Source organism: Antechinus flavipes, chromosome 4 (assembly GCF_016432865.1).
Source record: "Antechinus flavipes isolate AdamAnt ecotype Samford, QLD, Australia chromosome 4, AdamAnt_v2, whole genome shotgun sequence".
Lineage (NCBI taxonomy): Eukaryota > Metazoa > Chordata > Mammalia > Dasyuromorphia > Dasyuridae > Antechinus > Antechinus flavipes.
This window is the reverse complement of record NC_067401.1, coordinates 133,715,230-133,737,692: the sequence shown is the minus strand read 5'-3', so window position 1 is coordinate 133,737,692 and position 22,463 is coordinate 133,715,230. Positions and strand designations below refer to the sequence as shown.

The window sequence follows — 22,463 nt, the reverse complement described above, 5'->3', positions numbered from 1 at the left end:
ATTACAATTAATCATCCACATAATCTTGTTTTTGCTATGTATAATATTCTCTTGGTTCTACTCACTTCACTCAGCATCAGTTCATGTAAATCTCTCCAGGCCTCTCTGAAATCCTCCTGCTGGTCATTTCTTACAGAACAATAATATTCCATTACATTCATATACCATAACTTACTCAGCATTATCCAGCTGATAGGCATCTATTCAGTTTTGAAATTAAATTCTTAACAGTCTTCACTTACTCATTTTGTTCTAATGACATTGGATTTATTGCACTATTAATTGGAATAATCTTTGGGTGGGAACTGTGGAAAATGGCCATCTCCTATGAATTAAATGCCAAAGGGAAGTGCTTGGCATAGTGCTTAGCATGTTCATCTGTGGATATATTTGCCAGTGAATTGTTTTATGCCCATGGTCTGTGAATCTTGAAATGCTTACTTAAGTGGGTTAATGAAGCCAGCCAGGAAGACCTTCAGCTTCTTACAGGGCTGGATTCAAATAACGTTAAACAAAAAACTCATTCTTCATTGTGTTACTTTCTCTCTCCAGGAGCAACTGGCTTTCTTTTTCTACTAAATATCTCCCAGTCACTGGACGCTACTTAAGATTTGGTCTAGACTTTGAGATCAGAAGATTTTCATCTTGGGAACATTTACAGCTGTTTTTTCTTTCTTTCTTTCTTTCTTTCTTTTTTTCTTTCTTTCTTTCTTTCTTTCTTTCTTTCTTTCTTTCTTTCTTTCTTTCTTTCTTTCTTGCTTGCTTGCTTGCTTGCTTGCTTGCTTGCTTGCTTGCTTTCTTGCTTGCTTTCTTTCTTTCTTAAATTTTATTTTATTTAATAATAACTTTATATTGACAGAATCCATGCCAGGGTAATTTTTTTTTACAACATTATCCCTTGCACTCGCTTCTGTTTCGATTTTTCCCCTCCCTCCCTCCACCCCCTCCCCTAAGATGGCAAGAAGTCCTATATATGTTAGATATATTGCAGTATATCCTAGATACAATATATGTTTGCAGAACCGAACAGTTCTCTTGTTGCATAGGGAGAATTGGATTCAGAAGGTAAAAATAACTTGGGAAGAAAATCAAAAATGCAAATAGTTCATATTCGTTTCCCAGTGTTCTTTCTTTGGGTGTAGCTGTTTCTGTCCATCATTTATCCATTGAAACTCAGTTAGGTCTCTTTGTCAAAGAGATCCACTTCCATCAGAATACATCCTCATACAATATCATTGTCGAAGTGTATAATGATCTCCTGGTTCTGCCCATTTCACTTAGCATCAGTTCATGTGGGTCTCTCCAAGCCTCTCTGTATTCATCCTGCTGGTCATTTCTTACAGAACAATAATATTCTATAACGTTCATATACCACAATTTACCCAGCCATTCTCCAATTGATGGGCATCCATTCATTTTCCAGTTTCTAGCCACTACAAACAGGGCTGCCACAAACATTTTGGCACATACAGTTCCCTTTCCCTTCTTTAGTATCTCTTTGGGGTATAAGCCCAGTAGTAGCACTGCTGGATCAAAGGGTATGCACAGTTTGATAACTTTTTGGGCATAATTCCAGATTGCTCTCCAGAATGGTTGGATTCGTTCACAACTCCACCAACAATGCATCAGTGTCCCAGTTTTCCCGCATCCCTTCCAACATTCATCATTATTTTTTCCTGTCATCTTTGTTTTTTCTTTAAAGAAACAGTGGTGCTGTACTCTTGATTTGCTTTGTATAAACCAGACAGATATCTGTAGTTGGTAAAAAGTTCAGTAGATGCTAATTGTACTTTCTTGCTTTTCTTATGTTGGAAAGAAGTTGAATTGGATTCTACATAATTTGATATGTGTTAGTGAGGAGAACTGAACTATAATCAGTAGTTTTCTACAATTGATTTTTGTAATTGATTATCATAAAACTTAGGAACTTGTTTTCTAAGCTTTTGAAATGAGGATTGCCTGCTTTTTGGGGTCAGGTTCCTTGGCTCCCCCACAGTCTTAATTTGAGTCAGGATCCCCCTTGTTTTTGGAGGGGAATAAAGGCCTCTTGAAGAATTAAAGCAGAGATCAAAGCAAAAACAGTTGAACTAAGGACATCTAGTAAGTATAAGAAGATGGTTTTAGCTGTGTTAGGGTTTTATCTTTTAATTAACTTTATAAGCTCTTATTTTATAGACATGTTACTTGGTTAAAAGCTTAAAATTAATTATGGTATCTAAAGTACTTTCTAGTCTATTTTGGTTGATTTATATTATCAAAAAGACTCTTTGGAACCTAGCAGCATTGGGGAGTAAGCCTGGGATGAGCTGCACTTGCAAGCTAGTCCAGGAGTAATGTTACTATTGATCTTTTAGAATGAGAGAAGAGCCCTTTATTCAAGGATTCTCATGAGAAGGGGGCTTGCTCACCGGCAGGACACACAGAATACAAAAGTGGGAGCAGGCTTTATACTGTTAGTTCTGTTCTTTACCCTTCCCTTCAAGAATTGGATTGGTTGCATTTACAATCAGAGTTAGTTACAATTGGTAGGATTTACTATCAGAGTTGGTTACAATTGCTTGGATTTGCAATTAGAGTTATAATCCTCCTCAGTGCTCTGTCATTGACCCTAGCTGGTTTAGGCCTGGCCCCTTTATCAGGAACTTTGTTGTTGAGCCAGTTTCTTGCCTCACCAGGTTATTGGTTGGAGATATCTTAACAAGATATTTCACCCCTCTCTTCATCCTGTTTTGACAATATCTGTGAAAACCTAATTTTATATACTTCTTACATTTAAAATAAGTCAGGTTCTCAGTTATTTAAATACAATCAGCTTAATGCCTTTGTGTTGAGAAGCATAGAGAAAAAAGTTATGAAAAACTATTTCCCAGAACTGCGTTCTGAAAAATGAATTTATGTCAGGAATTTTGGCACAAGATATTAGGAAATTGAATTAAAGAAACAAGATTTAATAATTGGGAAGCATTTATTAGGTACCTACTAAGTACTGGGACAGTTAGATGGGACAGTTAGATGGCACAGTATATGGAGTACTAGACCTGGACTCAGGAAGATTCATCTTTCCCAGTTCAAGTCTGGTCTCAGACTTAACTAGCTATGTGACCCTAGGAAAGTCACTTAATCCTTTTAGCCTCAGTTTCTTCGTCTATCTAAGAATTGGAGAAGAAATTGACAAAACATTTCAGTGTCTTGCCAAGACGACCTCAGATGGGATCATGAAGAGTAGGACATGACTAAAAGAATTGAACATTTGCTGAGTACTGCTAGGTACTGAAGATAAAAAGACAAATATGAATAATCCCTCTCCTTAAAGACATTGTCTCTTTTGTCAGGACATTGGCTCTTTTGTGGAAGGAAGAAGGTCACTGATTAGAACTAGAGGAGATTCTTAGGAGGCCTTTTATAGATATATAGATATATATGTAGAAATAGTCTATAGAAATATAACTTTCGAAAGCTTATGTGACTTATTTTAGTCATCCAAGTAGATTGGAAGGTTAAAGGTTCAAACCAAAATCCTCTGACTCAGAATCCAGTGGGATACATTTCTCTTCAGTATGTGCCATGCTGGTTATAAGATTTCTGAAGACATGTCACAGATCAGTTAAGCAAAGCATGAGCATAAATTTATCATGCTGCACAAGAAAAATCAGAAAAAACAAGCAAGCAAACAGCAACAATAAAAAAAAAAAGTGAAAAATACTATGTTGTGATCCATATTCAGTCTTCATAGTTCTCTTTCTGGGTGCAGATGGCTCTTTCTATCTCAAGTCTTATTAGAATAATTAGAATTATATAGAATTAAAATTAGAATTGCCTTGAATCACCTCATAGTTGGAAAGAGCTATGCCTATCAGAATTGATCATTGAAGAATCTTGCTGTTGCCATGTATAATGATCTCCTGGTTCTGCTCACTTCACTTCACATATGTTTATGTATGTTTCTCCAGACCTCTCTGAAATCATCCTGCTGGTCGTTTCTTATAGAACAATAATATTCCATAACATTCATATACCATAAATTACTCACCCATTCTCCATCTGATGAGCATCTGATCAGTTTCCAGTTCCTTGCCACTACAAAAAGGGCTGCTACAAACATTTTTGCACATGTGGGTCTCTTTTCCTTTTTTATGATCTCTTTGGGGTATAGGCCCAGTACAGATACTGTATGGACAGTTTAATAGCCCTTTTGGGCACTTACTTTAAAATTCTTTAGAAGACTAACTTTTTTCCCCCTATTCTTTACAACATTGTCTATTGAGAAGGTATATTTAAATGAGGACACCCAAGAACCAGTATAGGGAATATTATTTTGTGGTCAGAATATACTGTAGGACTGAAGCAGATAAAAGGAAATAGTTGAATTCAGGGAGTAGATCGCAACCTAGGTAAAGAGGTTTAATGTAATAGTAATAGGAGAACTCAATTACACAGACATCTAATGGCACTCTCTTCTCTTTACTCTGACTTCTTGTTTTGCCTTAATGATAATTTGATCCTTCAAAAGGCAGAGGACCAACAAAAGGAAATTTTATCCTGGATCTGATTCTCACTAACTAGTTGCTTAAGTGGAAATGATAGGAAGCCTCCCTCTTAGAATCTGTGATAGAGAAGAGGAAAGCTGAGCATAGTGTTGTATGTATTCTTTATTTTTGAAAAGCATATTTCAAAGGAATGGTAGATAGGATTCCATGAACTAAAATTCCACAGGGGAAGTTTTCAGATTGAAATTTAACTAGGAAACTTAAGGGGAAAAAAATTGAAATTACAAAAGGAACAATTGAATGAGGAAAAAATGGGAATTGTCTGAAGAGACTGATGAAGATATGCAGGGAATTCACACTTATCTTATCCCCAATTTAGAGTTTAGAAAGATGAAAGCAAGTAAAAAAAAATATGAACGTGCCATTAAAAATAGTGTAGAGTGCTAAAGCTCAGAGCTGAAGCTGGCAAATAAGCTAAAAGTAACAGAAAAAGGTGTGTGTGTTTTTTAAAAACTATTGTTGGGGTGGGAGGAAGGAAGATAGAACTCAAGAAAAATGAGGCTATATCAGTAAAAATGGTAGAACTTGAGGGCAGATGGGATCATAACTGACCACAGAAAGAAGGGAGAATTTCTCTGATCTTGATTTGGTTCTGTTTTCTGTGCCAAGGAGAGTGTTATTTATTTTTTTTTAATTGTAAATGGCCATAGGGAAATGATACCCAAAATAAATAAGGAAGTAGTCAGAATTCATCTATTTAGGGTTCACTTTTTTTGTGTGTGTGTGTAAGGGACTTTTTTACTAGGTGGGTGAAGCCAGAATGATTTGTCACTTATCTTTATAATTGAAGAAAATGTTGAATTTCAATTAGAGGTTAGTTAAAATAAAGATAATAAGTTTTTCCTATCCAAGCTTTTCGACTCTCTGTAATCTATCCATGGAATTCTTAAGTAAAGAATCCTTTATCTTGGGGCAGCTAGATAGGCTCAGTGATAGAGCACCAGCCCTGAAGTCAGGAGGACCTGAATTCAAATCCGGTCTCAGACCCTTAACACTTCCTGTGTGACTCTGAGCAAGTCACTTAACTCCCAAAAAAAAAAAAATCCCTGATCTAGTTTGCTCTTGATGAATTAATTGTCCCAAATGAACTATATCCTTTGGGTATTGATAGAACTGATGGATGTGATTATTGACTTAGTGGTATTTGAAAAGTTGAAGAATTTGAGAGGTTCCATAGTACTGAAGAAAGGTCCATGCCCCAATTTTCGAAAGGAAGAGAATGGAGCATGCAAACTGTAGTTTCTGAGCTTGACTTCAACAAGAGACATTTATTATGTGTCAGTGTACTAAATGTACTAAGCACTGGGAATATACATTCATTGAAAAAGAAAGACAATCCAGCCATTCTTCATTTTTGGTACTTTAATACCATGCCTCAGCTGTTTTCTTTCTCTGATCCTTCAGCCCCCTTCAACTTGTGGGTTCCTCCTGGTACCTTCATTTTGAGAAAGAGCCTGGGCTATCCAGATTTCCCCCAACCATTATGTCATTGCCCAGCTACCAGATCCCTCTCCCCTTTTTCCTTTTCATTTCCCTTTTATGTGTCATCTCTTTGCATTCTCTAGGGCAGAGACTATCTATCCATTATTTAGTACAGTACTTGGCAAGAAAGTCAGATTCTGTCCTCAAGGAGCTTCTGTTCTAATGGGGAAGACCCTACAGAAAAGGAAGCTGCACCTTATTTGATGGGCGAGGGCATAATGAAGAGCATCCAGAGACCTGAAGAGGAATGAAGACCTGGCTGGCCTTGCATATCCTCTTAAAAATGGAGATTCTGGGAAGCAGCAGCCAGAGGAAGAAGCCACAAATGTGGAAGTGAAGTGGTTCTGGGATCTTGGACCTCCCTATGCCTTTCAAATAGATTTGTAGATAAAACTGGGTTGGAGATAATTGGATTTCAAAAAAATGCTAAAGGCTTGGATGGGATTGAATCCTCTACGATGAACTTCATGTAAGAATGTAAGCTCTTTGAAGACAAATGTATTTCCAGTGCTTATAGCAATGTTTGGCTTAAAAAGGCCAAAGTCTTCCACAATATCCAGGACCATGCTAAGCTGTATCTTGCCCCTGGATCCAGATGGTTCTTGAAGAGAAAGCGAAGCAAGTGACTTTGCACAGCTCTTCCTCATTTAAATCCATTTCATTTGCAAATAATGGTATCGAATTCCTGATGTCATGTTCCTCATTGTGAAAGGACAAAACAACAGTGTTTGGCACATAGCAGGAACTTTAATAAATTATAATATATGAGTGCAAAGGAATATTATACTCTTAAAATGATGAAAGGATAAAGTCAAAGAAACTTTAGAGGATTTAATTGAATTGATCTGGGTGAAATAAGCAGCAGCAAGAGAATTTATGCCATTACTATAGCATGGTAAAGGAAAACAACTTTAAAAGATTTAAGAATTGTAATAAATGCAGTAACCCATCATAACTATAGAAGATTTATGGATGAATCTATTGTCTCCCAAATACAATGCTTGTTTTATTCTTACTTCCTCTTTCCTTCTAAGGAAGAAATCTGTCTTTTTAGATGCAGACAAAGACCTAACTGCTTCAAGAGTAGTAGAAAATTATTGGAGGTTTTATATCCTTTACACAGATTCTGATTCTCACTACTAGACCAACATTGGGATCATTATATGAGACAAATTTTTATTTTTGGTCAGGATGTGGGGTGGTATAGGGAGGAATTGAAGGCATAATAGTAGTGATCCCAAAAAAGGATCAGTGACTTTTCAGTAAATAAATAGAAATGAGTAATTGTCATTTCAGAAGGGAACTTGAGCAGGCAGGGCAGTGGTAGAAATGGCATGTTAAATTTTAAATCTAAAACATTTAAGCTCTACTTTTGTATGGTTAGATGTTTGTATTGGTTGATACTAGGTTTTTAATAATAAAAATTAAAATTTATTTTTAAAAAGTGAGTTTTAAAAATAGCTCCTTAACTTGGGGAGAGTTTTTATATTGTTATTAAAAGTACTTGAATTATCCATATTCCAGATAACTATTTATATAGCATAGCTTATTTTCTCTGACTGAAAATGAGCTTTCATTCCAGTATGTGGAGTTTGATTCTCTGTTAAAAAGTTTTGTTGTGCTTGGAATGGAATTAACAGACTTTGGGGGGAATTTTTGAGTTTTTAATATAGTTGGTCTTGGCATCTTTTCTTGGGAACTCCACTCTCCCATTATGTCATTGTGATAAATGTTTTGCTTTCTAATTGGTACTTTAGCTTTTGAACTTGGTTGTGTTCTAGTTTCTAGTTGCAACTCAGTAGTATTAAAAAACAGACTGGAAAACAAGATATTCTTCTCTCCCCCATCTATCTTCTTGAAGAGCCTGTTCTTGCAGAAGGAGCAGCCTTTTCTGGGTTAGAATTTTGAATTGGCTATGACTTCATCATTGCCAAATTCACTGACCTTTTAAAATTCTCTGACGCTTACTAGTCATTAGAACATAGGCAAGTCACTGATTACTTCTGAGCCTCTGGTTTCTCAGTTGTGAAATAGGGGTCATAGTTTCCCCATATTACTTCTTCAGAATTGTTGGAAGGATCACAGAAGAAAGTCTGTAGAAATCAGTTGTTATTCTTGATTGTTCTGAACAGTTTTATACTCACCACCTTCTGAATGGGACACTTAATTATCTGTGTTTCTTTTCTGCCTTTACTATTTTCATTGGGAGTTGGGGTAGGAATGAGTTTGGAGGTCTGTTTAATGATTTAAATTATCAAATCAACAAAGGTCAAATTTTGTGAGTATCTGATATTGATTAAAGATTATGTATGTTGTGTGAGAAAGGAGGGGAAATTTTCTTGAGGATGGGCTTTTCTTTACTATAGGAGAACAAATGACCAGTAATTCAAAAGATGGGAATGGGAAGAGGCAAAGCAGATACAGGAAACGGCATGAAATTAAAGTCTTGGGGTTGGGAGAGAAACAGACAGGAAGAACAGGTTTATTCACTTTATTCACAAATAAATTTTTAGTCTTGTTAATTTGATAATTTCCTCAAATGATTTATATCACTGATCATGTCTGTCTGTCCAGTGATTCGTTCATCCATAATTTCCCAAGATTTCACTACAGTGAATTCACCAGTGAACTGTAGGTTTCCTCTATTTCCTCTGAAATTATGAATCTTCCAGTGGATCAGTCTTGCTGTTCACTTATCATCCCTTACTCTTTGTCTTTTCCTGTCATGTTCTTGATGATGTCCTTTATGCATCCTCTTAATAGTTCTGTGTTATTTGTATGTAGTAACCTGCTCATACCCACTATATGTTTCTCTGTTGCTTTCTTTGTGATATTCTTGATTTCTTTAGTGGCAGTGGTTGTCTGATTGCTCTGTACCAATACCAATAAAATATTAATATTGAAAAAATGACCTTTAATGGGAAGCTTGGGATTACTGAAAGAACTTTGCCATTTCCTTGAAAAATGATACAATTTGTTTTTCTCTAGCTGCTCAACTCTGAGTTCAGTTCAGTCTTCATCTGTATTGTTTCCTTCTGTTGTATATGCTGTTGGACAAGCTCTATAGGGTGTTCTTCCAATTACATATTAAATCCAGGCAATAGAAAATCTTTACTTGTTTTTTTCCTGTAAATATAGACAGGCCAAACTCCTTTGAATGGTTTTAAGACTTTTGCAGGTGATTTTGTGATTCTGCATTCTTCTGCAGTGATTATAATGTCATCAGCAAATAAGGACATACCTGTTAGCCATAGGGAATCCCTCTTTAATCTGGACTCTGTGTTGGCTTCCCTCTTTTTCCCTCTTACCCTAGCACAGTGGCTTTAGTGAGCAAATATCTTCCCTATTTTGTGCTTTGCTTTTGTGATATATGTTATCAGAGGGTTACTGAAATAAAGGTGACTGAGAGAAAATCATTAACTAATGACCTATATGTCTCTTTTTCCAGCCATATAAAATCTTTGAGAATCAGCTGTGTACAAATCAATGGCAGATCTTTTTTTTTCCGTTAAAAAACATTATTTACTTTTAACATTCTTTTTGAATTTAGAATTTCAGATTCTCCCTCCTACTTCTTCCCCGCTTAGAGAGAAAGAAAACAATATTCTATCACCTTATACATGTGAAATCATGGGAAACATTTCCATATTAGCGATATTGTGAAAAGAAGCAAAAACTAAATAAATTATGAAAATTGTTCTTGAATTTGCAGAACTCATTAGTTCTGTCTCTGGAGATGGATAGCATTTTTTCATCATGAGTTCTTTGGACTTCGCTTGGATCATTGTATTGTTTAGAGTAGCCAAGTCTTTCTTTGCTGACCATCATTACAACAAAGCTGTTAACTACTAGGCTTATACCCCAAAGAGATACTAAAGAAGGGAAAGGGACCTATATGTGCCAAAATGTTTGTGGCAGCCCTATTTGTAGTGGCTAGAAACTGGAAAATGAATGGATGCCCATCACTTGGAGAATGGCTGGGTAAATTGTGGTATATGAATGTTATGGAATATTATTATTCTGTAAGAAATGACCAGCAGGATGAATACAGAGAGGCTTGGAGAGATTTACATGAACTGATGCTAAGTGAAATGAGCAGAACCAGGAGATCATTATACACTTCGACAACGATATTGTATGAGGATGTATTCTGATGGAAGTGGATTTCTTTGACAAAGAGACCTAACTGAGTTTCAATTGATAAATGATGGACAGAAGCAGCTACACCCAAAGAAAGAACACTGGGAAACAAATGTGAACTATTTGCATTTTTGTTTTTCTTCCCGGGTTATTTTTACCTTCTGAATCCAATTCTCCCCGTGCAACAAGAGAACTGTTCGGTTCTGCAAACATATATTGTATCTAGGATATACTGCAACATATCTAACATATATAGGACTGCTTGCCGTCTGGGGTGGGGTGGAGGAAGGGAGGGGAAAAATTGGAACAGAAACAAGTGCAAGGGATAATGTTGCAAAAAAATTACCCTAGCATGGATTCTGTCAATATAAAGTTATTATAAAATAAAATAAAATATATTAAAAAAAAAAACAAAGCTGTTACTGTACAAAATGATTTTTTGGTTCTCCTTACTGTTCACTTTCATTAGTCTATGTAGGTCTTGGCATGCTTTTTTTTCCCCCTGAAATCGTCCCCTCACTATTTTCCACAGCATAATAGTATTCTATATTCTATCAGAACTTGTTCTGCCATTCCATAATAAATGAGCATCCCCTCAATTTCCAATTCTTTCCCATTACAAAAAGAATTTCTACAAATATTTTTGTATATTTAGGTTTTTTTATTTTTTTATTTCTATCTCTTTAGGATACAGACTTAGTAGTGGTACTGTAGGGTTAAAGGGTATGTATGGTTTTATAGACCTTTAAGTCTAATTTCAGGTTATTTTCCAAAATGGTCAGACCAGTTCACTGCTATACCAACAGTTCATCATTTTTTTGTCATTTTTGATAAGTGTGGTGGATACTTCAGAGTTGTTTAAATTTATCTTTCTCTAATCAATATTTATTTATATAATTTTTTTCATGAACTATAGATAGCTTTGTTTTCTTTTTCTGAAAACTGCCTATTCATATCCTTTGACCATTTATCACTTGGGGAATGGCTCTTAGCTTTTAAAATTTGATTTATTTTTCTACTCAGTATGTATTTGAGTAATGAGGCCTTCATCAGAGAAACTTGCTGTAAACATTTTTTATATTACTTCATTGTCAGTGGTTTTTGTTTTTGCTTTGTCTGAGAACATGATTGCTACCATCATAAGCAGGCTTTTTGTAAGCAATATTTTAGAGATCATGTGATGAAGACTATCATGGCCAATGCCACTCACTATCAAATGAATTATTGTTTCTATCAGGAATGGCTGAGGTAGAAGAAACACTTAAAGCAAATTCAGGGTCAAAGAGAGTCAAGAAATTGTTATGATCAGTGGAAAACATCTCATCAAAAATATCACTGACAGGATAAGAGGACAGCTAAGATAACAGGAAAAAATAATGATAAATGTTGGAAGGCATGTAGGAAGGCCAGGATACTACTACATTGTTGGAATAATTGTGAATGGATTCAACCATTCTGTAGAGTAATTTGGAACTGTGCCCAAAGGGCAATCAAACTGTGCATACCCTTTGATCCAGGAGCATCACTACTTGCTCTGTATCCCAAAGAGATCATAAAAAAGGGAAAGAGACCCACAGATGCAAAAACATTTGTAGCAGCTCTTTTTGTAGTGACAAGAAACTGGAAACTGAGTGGATGCCCATCAATTGGGAGAATGGCTGAATAAATTGTGGTATATGAGTGTTATAGAATACTATTGTTCTGTAAGAATTGACCAGCAGGATGATTTCAGAGAGACCTGGAGAAACTTACATGAATTGATGCTGAGTGAAGTGAATAGAACCAAGAGAACATTGGACACAGCAACAACATAATGTGCTAATCAACTTTGATGGATGTAGCTCTTTCCACAATGAGGTGATTCAGGCCAATTCAAACAGACTTGTGATAGAGAGAGCCATTTGCACCCAAAAAGAGGATTGTTGGGACTGAATGTAGATCACAACATAGTATTTTCACTTTTTCCCCTCCAAGGCAATTGGGGTTGAGTGACTTGCCCAGGGTTCACACAGCTAAGAAGTGTTAAGTGTCTGAGTCAAATTTGAACTCAGGTCCTCCTGACTTCAGGGCTAGTGCTCTATCCACTATGCCAACTAACTGCCCCCTATTTTCACTTTTTTTGTGGTGGTTTGATTGCTTTTTGTTTTCTTTCTAATTTTTTTCCCTTTTCAATCTGATTTTTCTTGTGCAGCATGATAAATGTGAAAATATGTGTAGAAGAATAGTGTGTGTTTAATATATATTGGATTGTTTGCTGTCTGTGGGGAGGAGTGAGGGAAGAGAAGGAGAAAAATTTGGAACACAAGATTTTACAAGGGTGAATGTTGAAAACTATCTTTAAATATATTTTGAAAATAAAAAGCTGCTAAAAAAAACAAACAAAAAACCTCATTACTGACAATTATGCCGCAGTGCAGTATGCCAGTATACTTTACAACTTAATCCTGCAGATCTAGGGCACAGCATTGATCACTTAACATTTTTCCAAACTTGCTTGAAGAAAAATGAGATTTTGGTGCTCTAGATAAAGGTTATTTTCTGATTGTGGTTAAGAATCCAGGATAATAATTTACTTTCATGATGCCAATCCCTTCCTCCCCCAATTTAATAACCCCATTTAATAAAAGAAGCATTAGTGTTAATTTTCTTTTGCCACCAAATTTTTGTGTGGAAAATAAGACCATTTCTAACTATTTTTGCAGAGGTCATGTGTCTCAAGGAATTTTCTTATCTTTCATTTACTATCTTTAGTCTTTCATGACTAGAACTAGAATCTTTAGCCATCAGTAGGACTTTCCTCTGAAATGAAGTTTGTTGGAATATGCCAAGTGGAGTCTGACTCTCCTGTGCCTAGGACGTCATACCTCAGATCCCTGAGGCCAACTACTGAATATTAAGGAAGGGTCTTGGTTTTAACTCTGTTGGGTAACTTTGCATAAATCAGTTTTTCTTTTTTCTTTCTGAATTGTAAAATGATGACTGCAATGAAGCACCAAACTAGAGGTTTTTTTTTTTTTTTTTTTTTTTAGTAAAGTTCTCTGAGATACTTTTAGTGACTAAAATTAAAATTAAAAGGTATTATTAATGCTATGGTCAGGTATCAGAGAGGTGGATGTGTTGTGTACACTGCTTTAGCTGGAATGGCACCTAACATAGTAAGTGGTTCTTTTAACTATCTAATTTTAGTGTGAAGAAGTATTTTTATGCACAGATTAATTTTATTTGCAGGTATATGAGTGGCCCAACGCTTCCAACCGTTAAAAGACAGCACCAACTGGGAGCAAGGCAAGGATGCCGATTCCGCCTCCTCCACCTCCACCTGGTCCACCTCCACCTCCCACTTTTAACCAGGTAGCTTTCTATTCACTAAAGCATTAGACTCAAAATCAAAATGCTGCTGTAAATTTCTCTCATTAATATACTTGTACAGCCACTATCTTAAGTATTTGTTTCTCTTCAAAAATTCTTGTCATTTATTCATTCAGTTCATTCCTTCAGAAATACTAATTAAGCATCTATTCTATGCATACCTGTTAGATCTGGGGTCCTTTTCCTTACTGGGCAGAAGAAATAACCACAGATATATAGTGTTATGTGACAGATGCATTAGAAAATTGTAAAACAGTACTATGCGAATTCAGACATTATGTACTTATCAAGAAAATCTTCATGTAGTAGATGGCATTTGAGTTAAGTTTTAAACAATGAATAGAAATTTAACAAAAAAAGAGAAGGACCTAAGAGGCCAACTAGTTGATCCTATACCTGATCAGGAATCTTAACATGTCTCTTTCATGTGGTCATCTACTTAGTTTTCCTTGAAGACCTTTTGTGAAGAAGCCTCTTCTACTTCTTCCTGTGACAATTCATTCCACTTTCAGTTTACTTTAATTAAGTTACAGAACTCAAATCTGTCTTTGCGCAGCTTCTATTACAGCTTTTGCCCATTGTCTGTAGTTCTTTCATCCATGGCCAAGCAGAATAAAACTAATCTTTCCACATAACAATCCTTCAGCTACTTGAAGACAGCTATTATGTCCTTCTGGATCTCCAGATTAAACCACATTTCTCTGAACTGATTTGGATGTGACTGGAGACCTTTTACTATTCTTGTTGCCCTCCTATGGACATTTTTCAGGTTGTTTATGTCCTTCCTGTAATGTGGGGTACAGAATACAGTACTCTTGACAAATCAGAGCTGGATATTTTTTCTGTTTGTGAATATTTTTGCCATTCTTGTTTTAATTGAACATCCAGTTTAGATTTTTTGATTGCCATCTCCCACGGTTGATTCAAGTTGAAGTCGTTCTCTACTGAAATTCCTAGATTTTTTTTTAATAGGATAGGGTAGGAGAAACTGTTGTTTCACTATAAAAGTATTTGTCCTACACATGTGAATGTGTCATTCCTTTGGTCATCATGAGAAAGAGGATGGGCATTCTTAGTACTTGGTAATTGTTCAGTGTGCCTCTTCTCTTTGGTCAATTCCTGTCAAAGGTAGATCTAGCCATAGTTGGCATTGCTCATATATAAAGAAAAGTATAGAAAGCTTATGGAATATATTGTTAAAAAGCAGCCACTATCGCCAAAGGTTTTGGTTGTAAACTCTTAAAGGTCCAAGACCAGGTTCTTATAACTGACTTTATGGAAATATAGATTGTTACATTTAGTGTTAATCTAGCCTGAGCTTCTCATTTTACAGATGAATAAACATAGAGATTTGCCTTAAGTTATTACACAGTTGTCTATTAGGCAACTAATAGATCAAAACCTAAGGCTTTTTGTCTTGGAGTTCAGTGTTCATTTCATCATATACTATACTGCTGTAACTAATATTTCCCAAAAGTTTTGAGGTGTTAAGTTTTAAAAGAACACTTAAGATTTTGGGGGCACCCTGTTCAGTGCTTTAAGGTTAGCAATGTGCTTTATATACATTTGATCCTTATAATTCTGTGTAGTAGATGCTATAATTCCTGTTTTAGAGATGAGAAGACTTCAGATAATTGAAGTTAAGTGACTGACCCCATGGATATAGATATATATATATGGCTCAGGTGTAGTTGGAGAATGGGTCTTCCTGCCCCAAGTCTAGTAGTGTATCACTATGTCATGCTACTGTATACCACAGAACTGTGTTTGCCTTGGGCATTGACATTTTTGGTCACTACCCAGCTATTTACCACTGACCCAGCTATTGTTTGAATCATTTTGGGTTTGACTGTTGCCAAGGCAGTGAATTCTCTTTCCTCTTGTTCTCCCTTTCCTTCCTTCTATTTCTTCCACTGGACCCCTAAACTTTAACAGTAGGTGATGGCCTACAATATCCTGACTAGGACAAATGGAAGAGAAATATGAGTGTTTGGGAACAGGTTTCTTTCTACTTACTAGCTCATTGGAAATTTCCTGAGATGAAGGTTAGTTAGCCTTTTCCACCTTTCTAGAGGATAGTTTGAAGGGAGATGAATTGAAGTGGAAGTAAATTAAATTTAAACTAGATTTCAGTAGGAAAGTTTAGAGAAAGATTGTTGAGTACTAAGAACAACCAAGAGACTGAGGAAGGCTGTGGATCTTCCCCCTTAGATGGGTGTGTGGTCTTTAAAAGTAGAGATTACAATCTGTTTCATAATATGTAGGCCAGTACAACCTGTAGGAGGGCATTTGGACCTTATTTATGGTGATGTCGACTTTCTGGTATGAACTCTTTTAGGCAAACACAGAACCGCCCAAGCTGAGTAGGGATGAACAGCGGGGCCGAGGTGCGCTATTACAGGACATCTGCAAAGGGACTCGGCTGAAAAAAGTGACTCATATCAATGATCGGAGTGCTCCAGTCCTTGAGAGTAAGTGACAAATTATATCTTCTCATCTACTGTCATAAAGACATTAATTCTTAGCCTTCCAGGACTGGCTCTGAAATTTGCCTGATGTTTCTCAATCCAGTGATAAATGTCTTAGAGTGGCTCTTAATTTCTTTTTGGCCAAGTCTGGGAAGAATTTGAGTCCTTTATGGTCAGTGCTGTCTTTTTTTCTATTTTATTTGTTGCTAACCAGAGCTGACAGGTTTCATACCAATTTTTTGGAGAGGGGTCCCAGTTTTCTTTGCCAGGATCCCATCTGCCATAGCTCTTGTGCATGCTGTACATATTAGGGACAAATCTTTGTCTTCTTCCAGAGGAAATCCCTCAATTCCCATAAATTTCTCAGATTTCATAGATGTTGCCATGGGCCAACTTTGTACACCTGTGTAAAGATCCTTCATATCTGACTCTTCTATTTGTGGTATCCTTTGACATTAGGGACTTGGAAGAGTAATGTTACTTTGAATTGAGGATGCAAGATTTTTTTTTTTAATTTAAATTTTATTTTATTTAATAATAACTTTGTATTGACAGAATCCATGCCAGGGTAATTTTTTACAACATTATCCCTTGCACTCGCTTATGCCCCGCTTTTTCCCCTTCCTCCCTCCACCCCCCCCTCCCCCAAGATGGCAAGCAGTCCTATATATGTTAAATATGTTGCAGTATATCCTAGAAACAATACATATTTGCAGGACCGAACAGTTCTGTTGCACAGGGAGAATTGGATTCAGAAGGTAAAAATAACTCGGGAAGAAAATCAAAAATGCAAATAGTTCACATTCGTTTCCCAGTGTTCCTTCTTTGGGTGTAGCTGTTTCTGTCCATCATTTATCCATTGAAACTCAGTTAGGTCTCTTTGTCATAGAAATCCACTTCCATCAGAATACATCCTCATACAATATCGTTGTCGAAGTGTATAATGATCTCCTGGTTCTGCTCATCTCACTTAGCATCAGTCCATGTAGGTCTCTCCAAGCCTCTCTGTATTCATCCTGCTGGTCATTCCTTACAGAGCAATAATATTCCATAACATTCATATACCACAATTTACCCAGCCATTCTCCAATTGATGGGCATCCATTCATTTTCCAGCTTCTAGCCACTACAAACAGGGCTGCTACAAACATTTTGGCACATACAGGTCCCTTTCCCTTTTTTAGTATCTCTTTGGGGTATAAGCCCAATAGAAACACTGCTGGATCAAAGGGTATGCACAGTTTGATAACTTTTTGGGCATAATTCCAGATTGCTCTCCAGAATGGTTGGATTCGTTCACAACTCTACCAACAATGCATCAGTGTCCCCTTTTTCCCGCATCCCCTCCAACATTCATCATTATTTTTTCCTGTCATCTTAGCCAATCTGACAGGTGTGTAGTGATATCTCAGAGTTGTCTTAATTTGCATTTCTCTGATCAATAGTGATTTGGAACACTCTTTCATGTGAGTGGTAATAGTTTCAATTTCATCATCTGAAAATTGCCTGTTCATATCCTTTGACCATTTATCAATTGGAGAATGGCTTGATTTTTTTATAAATTTGAGTCAGTTCTCTATATATTTTGGAAATGAGGTCTTTATCAGAACCTTTAAAGATGTTTTCCCAGTTTGTTGCTTCCCTACTAATCTTGTTTGCATTCGTTCTGTTTGTACAAAGGCTTTTTAATTTGATATAATCAAAATTTTCTATTTTGTGATCAGTAATGGTCTCTAGTTCATCTTTGGTCACAAATTTCTTTCTCCTCCACAAGTCTGAGAGATAAACTATCCTATGTTCCTCTAATTTATTTATAATCTCATTCTTTATGTCTAGGTCATGGACCCATTTTGATCTTATCTTGGTATATGGTGTTAAGTGTGGGTCCTTGCCTAATTTCTGCCATACTAATTTCCAGTTATCCCAGCAGTTTTTATCAAATAATGAAATCTTAGAGGATGCAAGATTAAGAGAGAGTTCTTGGATGTTCTTGAACTGGTAGGGAGCTCCTTGCCAAATCAGGAGTAGTTTTATTCCCTTTGAAAAGCTGTGAAACAAGGCCCATCCTCTGTTCCTTCAATGAGGAAAATGGATGTATTTTTTTCTTTTGCTAGGGTGTTTGCTTATTGTGGACAGGACTGAGGAAGGGGGATTCTTTCTAGGGATTGTACTTTGACATCAAGTGATCTTAGACTTGGTAATAACTTAGAAATGGTTGTATGTTTTGCAGAACCCAAAGGAGGTAGTGGGGGTTATAGTTCTGGAGTAAATGCCCTGCAGCCTAAGGGAGGTCTATTCCAAGGAGGAGTGCCAAAACTCAGACCTGTTGGAACAAAGGACATTTCAGGTATCTGGTCAGTTTCTTCTTCCCTAAATGAGGCATATAGGGGTAATGATGGTGGCTGATAGCAAATTTACTACATAATATTATTTTTTTGTAACTGATATTTCCAATTAGAGTGAATAAGAACTCTGAACTAAAATTTTCTTTCTTGTGTGTATGAAGCAATACAAATTATAAGGTCTAATATCTAGTCACATACTTGTTTTTGCTGATTCTATTATTTCTGGTTTCTTTGCAGAGAACCTAACTGGCAAGACAGTTTTACAGGTCTCTGGTTCCCGTGCTTCTGCCCCAAGGCCCCCAGTGTCCACAGGCAGTAGTCGTCCCCAAGATGATTCAGACAGTAGTCGGGCATCCCCCCCAGAGCTTCCACGGATGCAGAGACCCTCTTTACCGGACCTATCCCGACCCAACTCCACCAGCAGCACGGGCATGAAACATAGTTCTTCGGCTCCCCCGCCACCACCCCCTGGGCGGCGTGCCAATGCACCCCCTGCACCTTTGCCTATGCACAGCAACAAAGCCCCGGCTTACAACAGAGAGAAGCCTTTGCCACCAACCCCTGGGCAGAGGCCTCCTCCTGGCCGAGAGGGGCCTCCTGCTCCGCCTCCAATTAAGCCACCTCCTTCCCCTGTGAATATTAGGACAGGACCAAGTGGGCATAACCAGTCTTTGGCTCCCCCTCCACCGCCTTACCGGCAGCCCCCTGGTGTCCCCAATGGGCCCTCAAGCCCCACTAATGAGTCAGCCCCTGAGCTGCCACAGAGACACAATTCTTTACATAGGAAGACACCAGGGCTCGTTAGAGGCCTGGCACCTCCCCCACCCACCTCAGTCTCACCTTCTTTACAGAGTAATAGACCACCTCCCCCTGCTCGAGAACCTCCCAGTCGGGGAGCAGGTAAGTGCTTTTGAAAGTTTCTTTCTCACTATATTATTGTTTATCCAGAATGTCTTAGCCAGTGCCTGAAAAATGAAGATACCTGGCTTAACTTTTGAAAAAAATCTTTTCTTTCTTTTTTTTTAATAGCTTTTTATTTTTTTCAAAATGCATGCAAATAGTATTCAACATTCACCCTTGTAAAATCTTGAGTTCCAAATTTTTCTCTCTCCTTCCTTCCCTTTTCTCTTCCCTTGACTGCAAGTAAACCAATACAGGTTAAACGTGCAATTTTTCTAAACATATTTTAGGAAAATCTTCTTGACAATTGACTGAGAACACTCTTTGTAGAGACAACTAAAGATAGTTACGCAATTTCCTTTAAGGATAATTTCTAAGCAGGTTAGAAGTTGAGATATGAACTGGACAGAATCACTATTCTTGGGGCCTTTTTCAAGCAATATTGGATCTTCACATGTTGTTAGTGAACTTGTGCATAGAACTCTCCAATACCAATTCTTAAAAGAATGGCTTATGAAAGTTGGCCAAGTAATTATTGTCCTCATAAAACACTACTCATAAAATTAAAACTATTTTAGATAGGATAAATTAGTAAGCAGCGTAAGATGCTTCCTTCTAGGAGTTTATAATCTCAGGTAGATACACTGTCTTAAAGCATGCAGCAGCCTTGTTTATTCTAGATTCTGTATCTATATCTTAAATGTAAGTAGGAATTGATTTGTATGAAAGATTTTCCTTCATAAAAACCTAAGCTAAAGGGCTAAAATACCTGAGGAAGCCATGGCATATCTTGACTCGGAGTTTAAGTTTTTAAACTTTTTTAAACTTAAACTTTTCTCAGGTCTACTTTTTAAAAAATTATCTCTCTTTTTTTTTTATAAACTTACCTTTTTTTTTTTTTTTTTTTTTTTGGGGGGTTAAGTGATTTACCTAGAATCACACAAAGTTAGTTAAGTTGTCTGAGGCCAAATTTGAACTCAGGTCCTCCTGACTTCAGAGCTGGTGCTCTATCCACTACACCACCTAGCTGCCCCTTATGAACTTTTTTATGAACAAAACAAAAGATTTTCTATGAAAAGAACAGAAAAGGGAATTGTATATTAAAACTATTCCTGTTATGTACAATTTTTTAAAAATTAATTTAAAAAAACTATTAAATTTTATACACATTGGTTACAACTTTGTCCTGCATGTCTCTACCTCTTTCTGGATTTCTTTTTCCTTCCCTCTTCTGTGTTATTTTTTAATGTTAAATTGATTTTCCTTTTTTCCCCCAAATATTGTTACTAATTTCTAACTTCCTCCTTTGTCAAATAGAAATCTATTTTTGTAACCAATAAATATAATCAGGCAAGATAAAAGATTTGTAAATATATGTCTCACAATTATCCCATGACATTTCTGTTAAAAATTGGAAAGCATGCTTCATCATTAGTCTTCTAGTCTTAATTGGTTACTGCATGGATCAGAACTTTGAAATCATTTTGGTGATTTTCTTTAACATTATGTAGTCATCATGTAAATTGTTCTCCTGTTTGTGCTCATTTAACTCAGTCACTTTATATGGGTCTTCCCAGGTTTCTCTCAGTCACTCATAGTCATTGTTTTTTTATGGTACAATAATAATCTATTATCTTCATCTCAGTTTTTTAGGCATTCCTCAGTTGATTGGCATCTATTTTGCTACGACAAAAAGTGATGCTATAAATATTCCTGTACATGTGGACTCCTTCCCTCTCTCTTGACTTTTAGGGAAGGGTTATTGCCTAACTAATGGTATCACTGATTAAAGCAGTTGCTTGGTTTGGTGACTTTGGGAATAGATCCAAATTGGTACTAAAATAGACAAATTCATAGCTCCACCAAGAATGGATTAGTATGCCTTTCCTTCAGCAATTCTTTCATCAACAGTTGTAATTTTCCTCTTCTCATCTTTGGATATGAGGTAGAACTACAGTTTTAATGTGCATTTTTTATGATTAATGATTTGAATTTTTTTTCATGTGGTTATTGATAACTTTCACTTGTTTAAGAAACTATAAATCGGAACAGAAGTGAATGCAAGGGATAATGCTGTAAAAAATTACCCTGGCATGGGTTCTATCAATAAAAAGTTATTAAAAAAAAAAAAGAAACTATAAGTATATTATTCTTTGACTATTTACCTTTTGGGGGATGGAACTTGTTCTTTTAAATTTCATATCACGGTTCCATTCTCTGGACAGATTCTTTACCTTTTCTGTCAAGCTCCAGCAGTAAGTAGAAAGAGAGGAGTAGTTTCTGCAAAACTGTACCTGGTGATCAGAAATGTCTGCTTATTTTGGGGATTTTTCTTGGGAAGTTCTAGAGAAGTAATTCTCTTATTTCTATTTACTAATATTGCCAGTTAACTACTGTATAGTCTGGCAGAGACTGTAGCCTATTTTGTGTTTCAGAAGAATGGTTTCTTGTATGGTGATGGCAAAGATTTATAGGTGGTCTATGGGATAGCCTTGGATAGGCTTTGTGTTATTCATTTCTGGAATTTCCGTGTGTGTGTGTGTGTTGTGTGTGTGTGTGTGTGTGTGTGTGTGTGTGTGTAAGTAATGTCTCTTCAAAAGAACTGTGCTTTTGAGTTTTTTTGTTTTTTCCCAAAATGGCAAACAAAAAAGAAGAGTTGGTCTGTGGGGTCTTTTGTTTTCCTGTACAATCTATTGGCTAAGAAGTTTGACAACTATTGGCAGTATGAGAAATCCTCCTTTTTGCCAAACTTCCTTCCTAAAGGATCTGTATTTCCTAAATATTGACATTTGGAATAGGATTCTCCTTACTTGAAGAAGGAAAAAAAATCTGAGTACCACCTATTCTCTATGTCCCCTACCTGGGGTAGCGCTGTTGGGCAAACAAGATTCCCATTTCTTCTCAATCTGGGTTCTGACTTGAGCTGGTTCATTCTATTTTGTTTTATTTTAGTTTTAGTTTTCTTTTGAGCCAGTTTAAAAGTATATTGGACAGAATGCTAGGAAGCTTAGGTACCTGCCAGTGTGCTAGCTCAGCTCTCTTTACACTTGTTAGCTTTGGAAATTCCTTTTTGTCTTGATGATGTTATAGTTGATTGTGTTTTTCTGGAAACGTCAGTGAATAAACAGTATGTGTAAAATGCCTACTGTGTGCCATAGTGATTACTGGGTATTCAAATGCCAAGTGTAAAACAAACCCAGCTCTCAAGTAAT

At 36.5% G+C, this 22,463-nt stretch overlaps 1 protein-coding gene across 5 annotated transcripts in view; it reads left to right on the top strand.

The window, feature by feature from the left end:
- Nucleotides 1-22,463, top strand: part of WIPF2 (WAS/WASL interacting protein family member 2) — a 62,790-nt gene that overhangs the window by 21,451 nt on the left and 18,876 nt on the right. For all 5 annotated transcript variants that reach the window (XM_051994567.1, XM_051994564.1, XM_051994566.1 and 2 more), the window contains 4 exons: nt 13,398-13,520; nt 15,877-16,009; nt 18,237-18,353; nt 18,589-19,251. In XM_051994567.1, coding sequence (XP_051850527.1) covers nt 13,461-13,520; nt 15,877-16,009; nt 18,237-18,353; nt 18,589-19,251 — 973 coding nt within the window. In that variant the 5' untranslated portion in view covers nt 13,398-13,460. The remainder of the gene's footprint in view (nt 1-13,397; nt 13,521-15,876; nt 16,010-18,236; nt 18,354-18,588; nt 19,252-22,463) is intronic.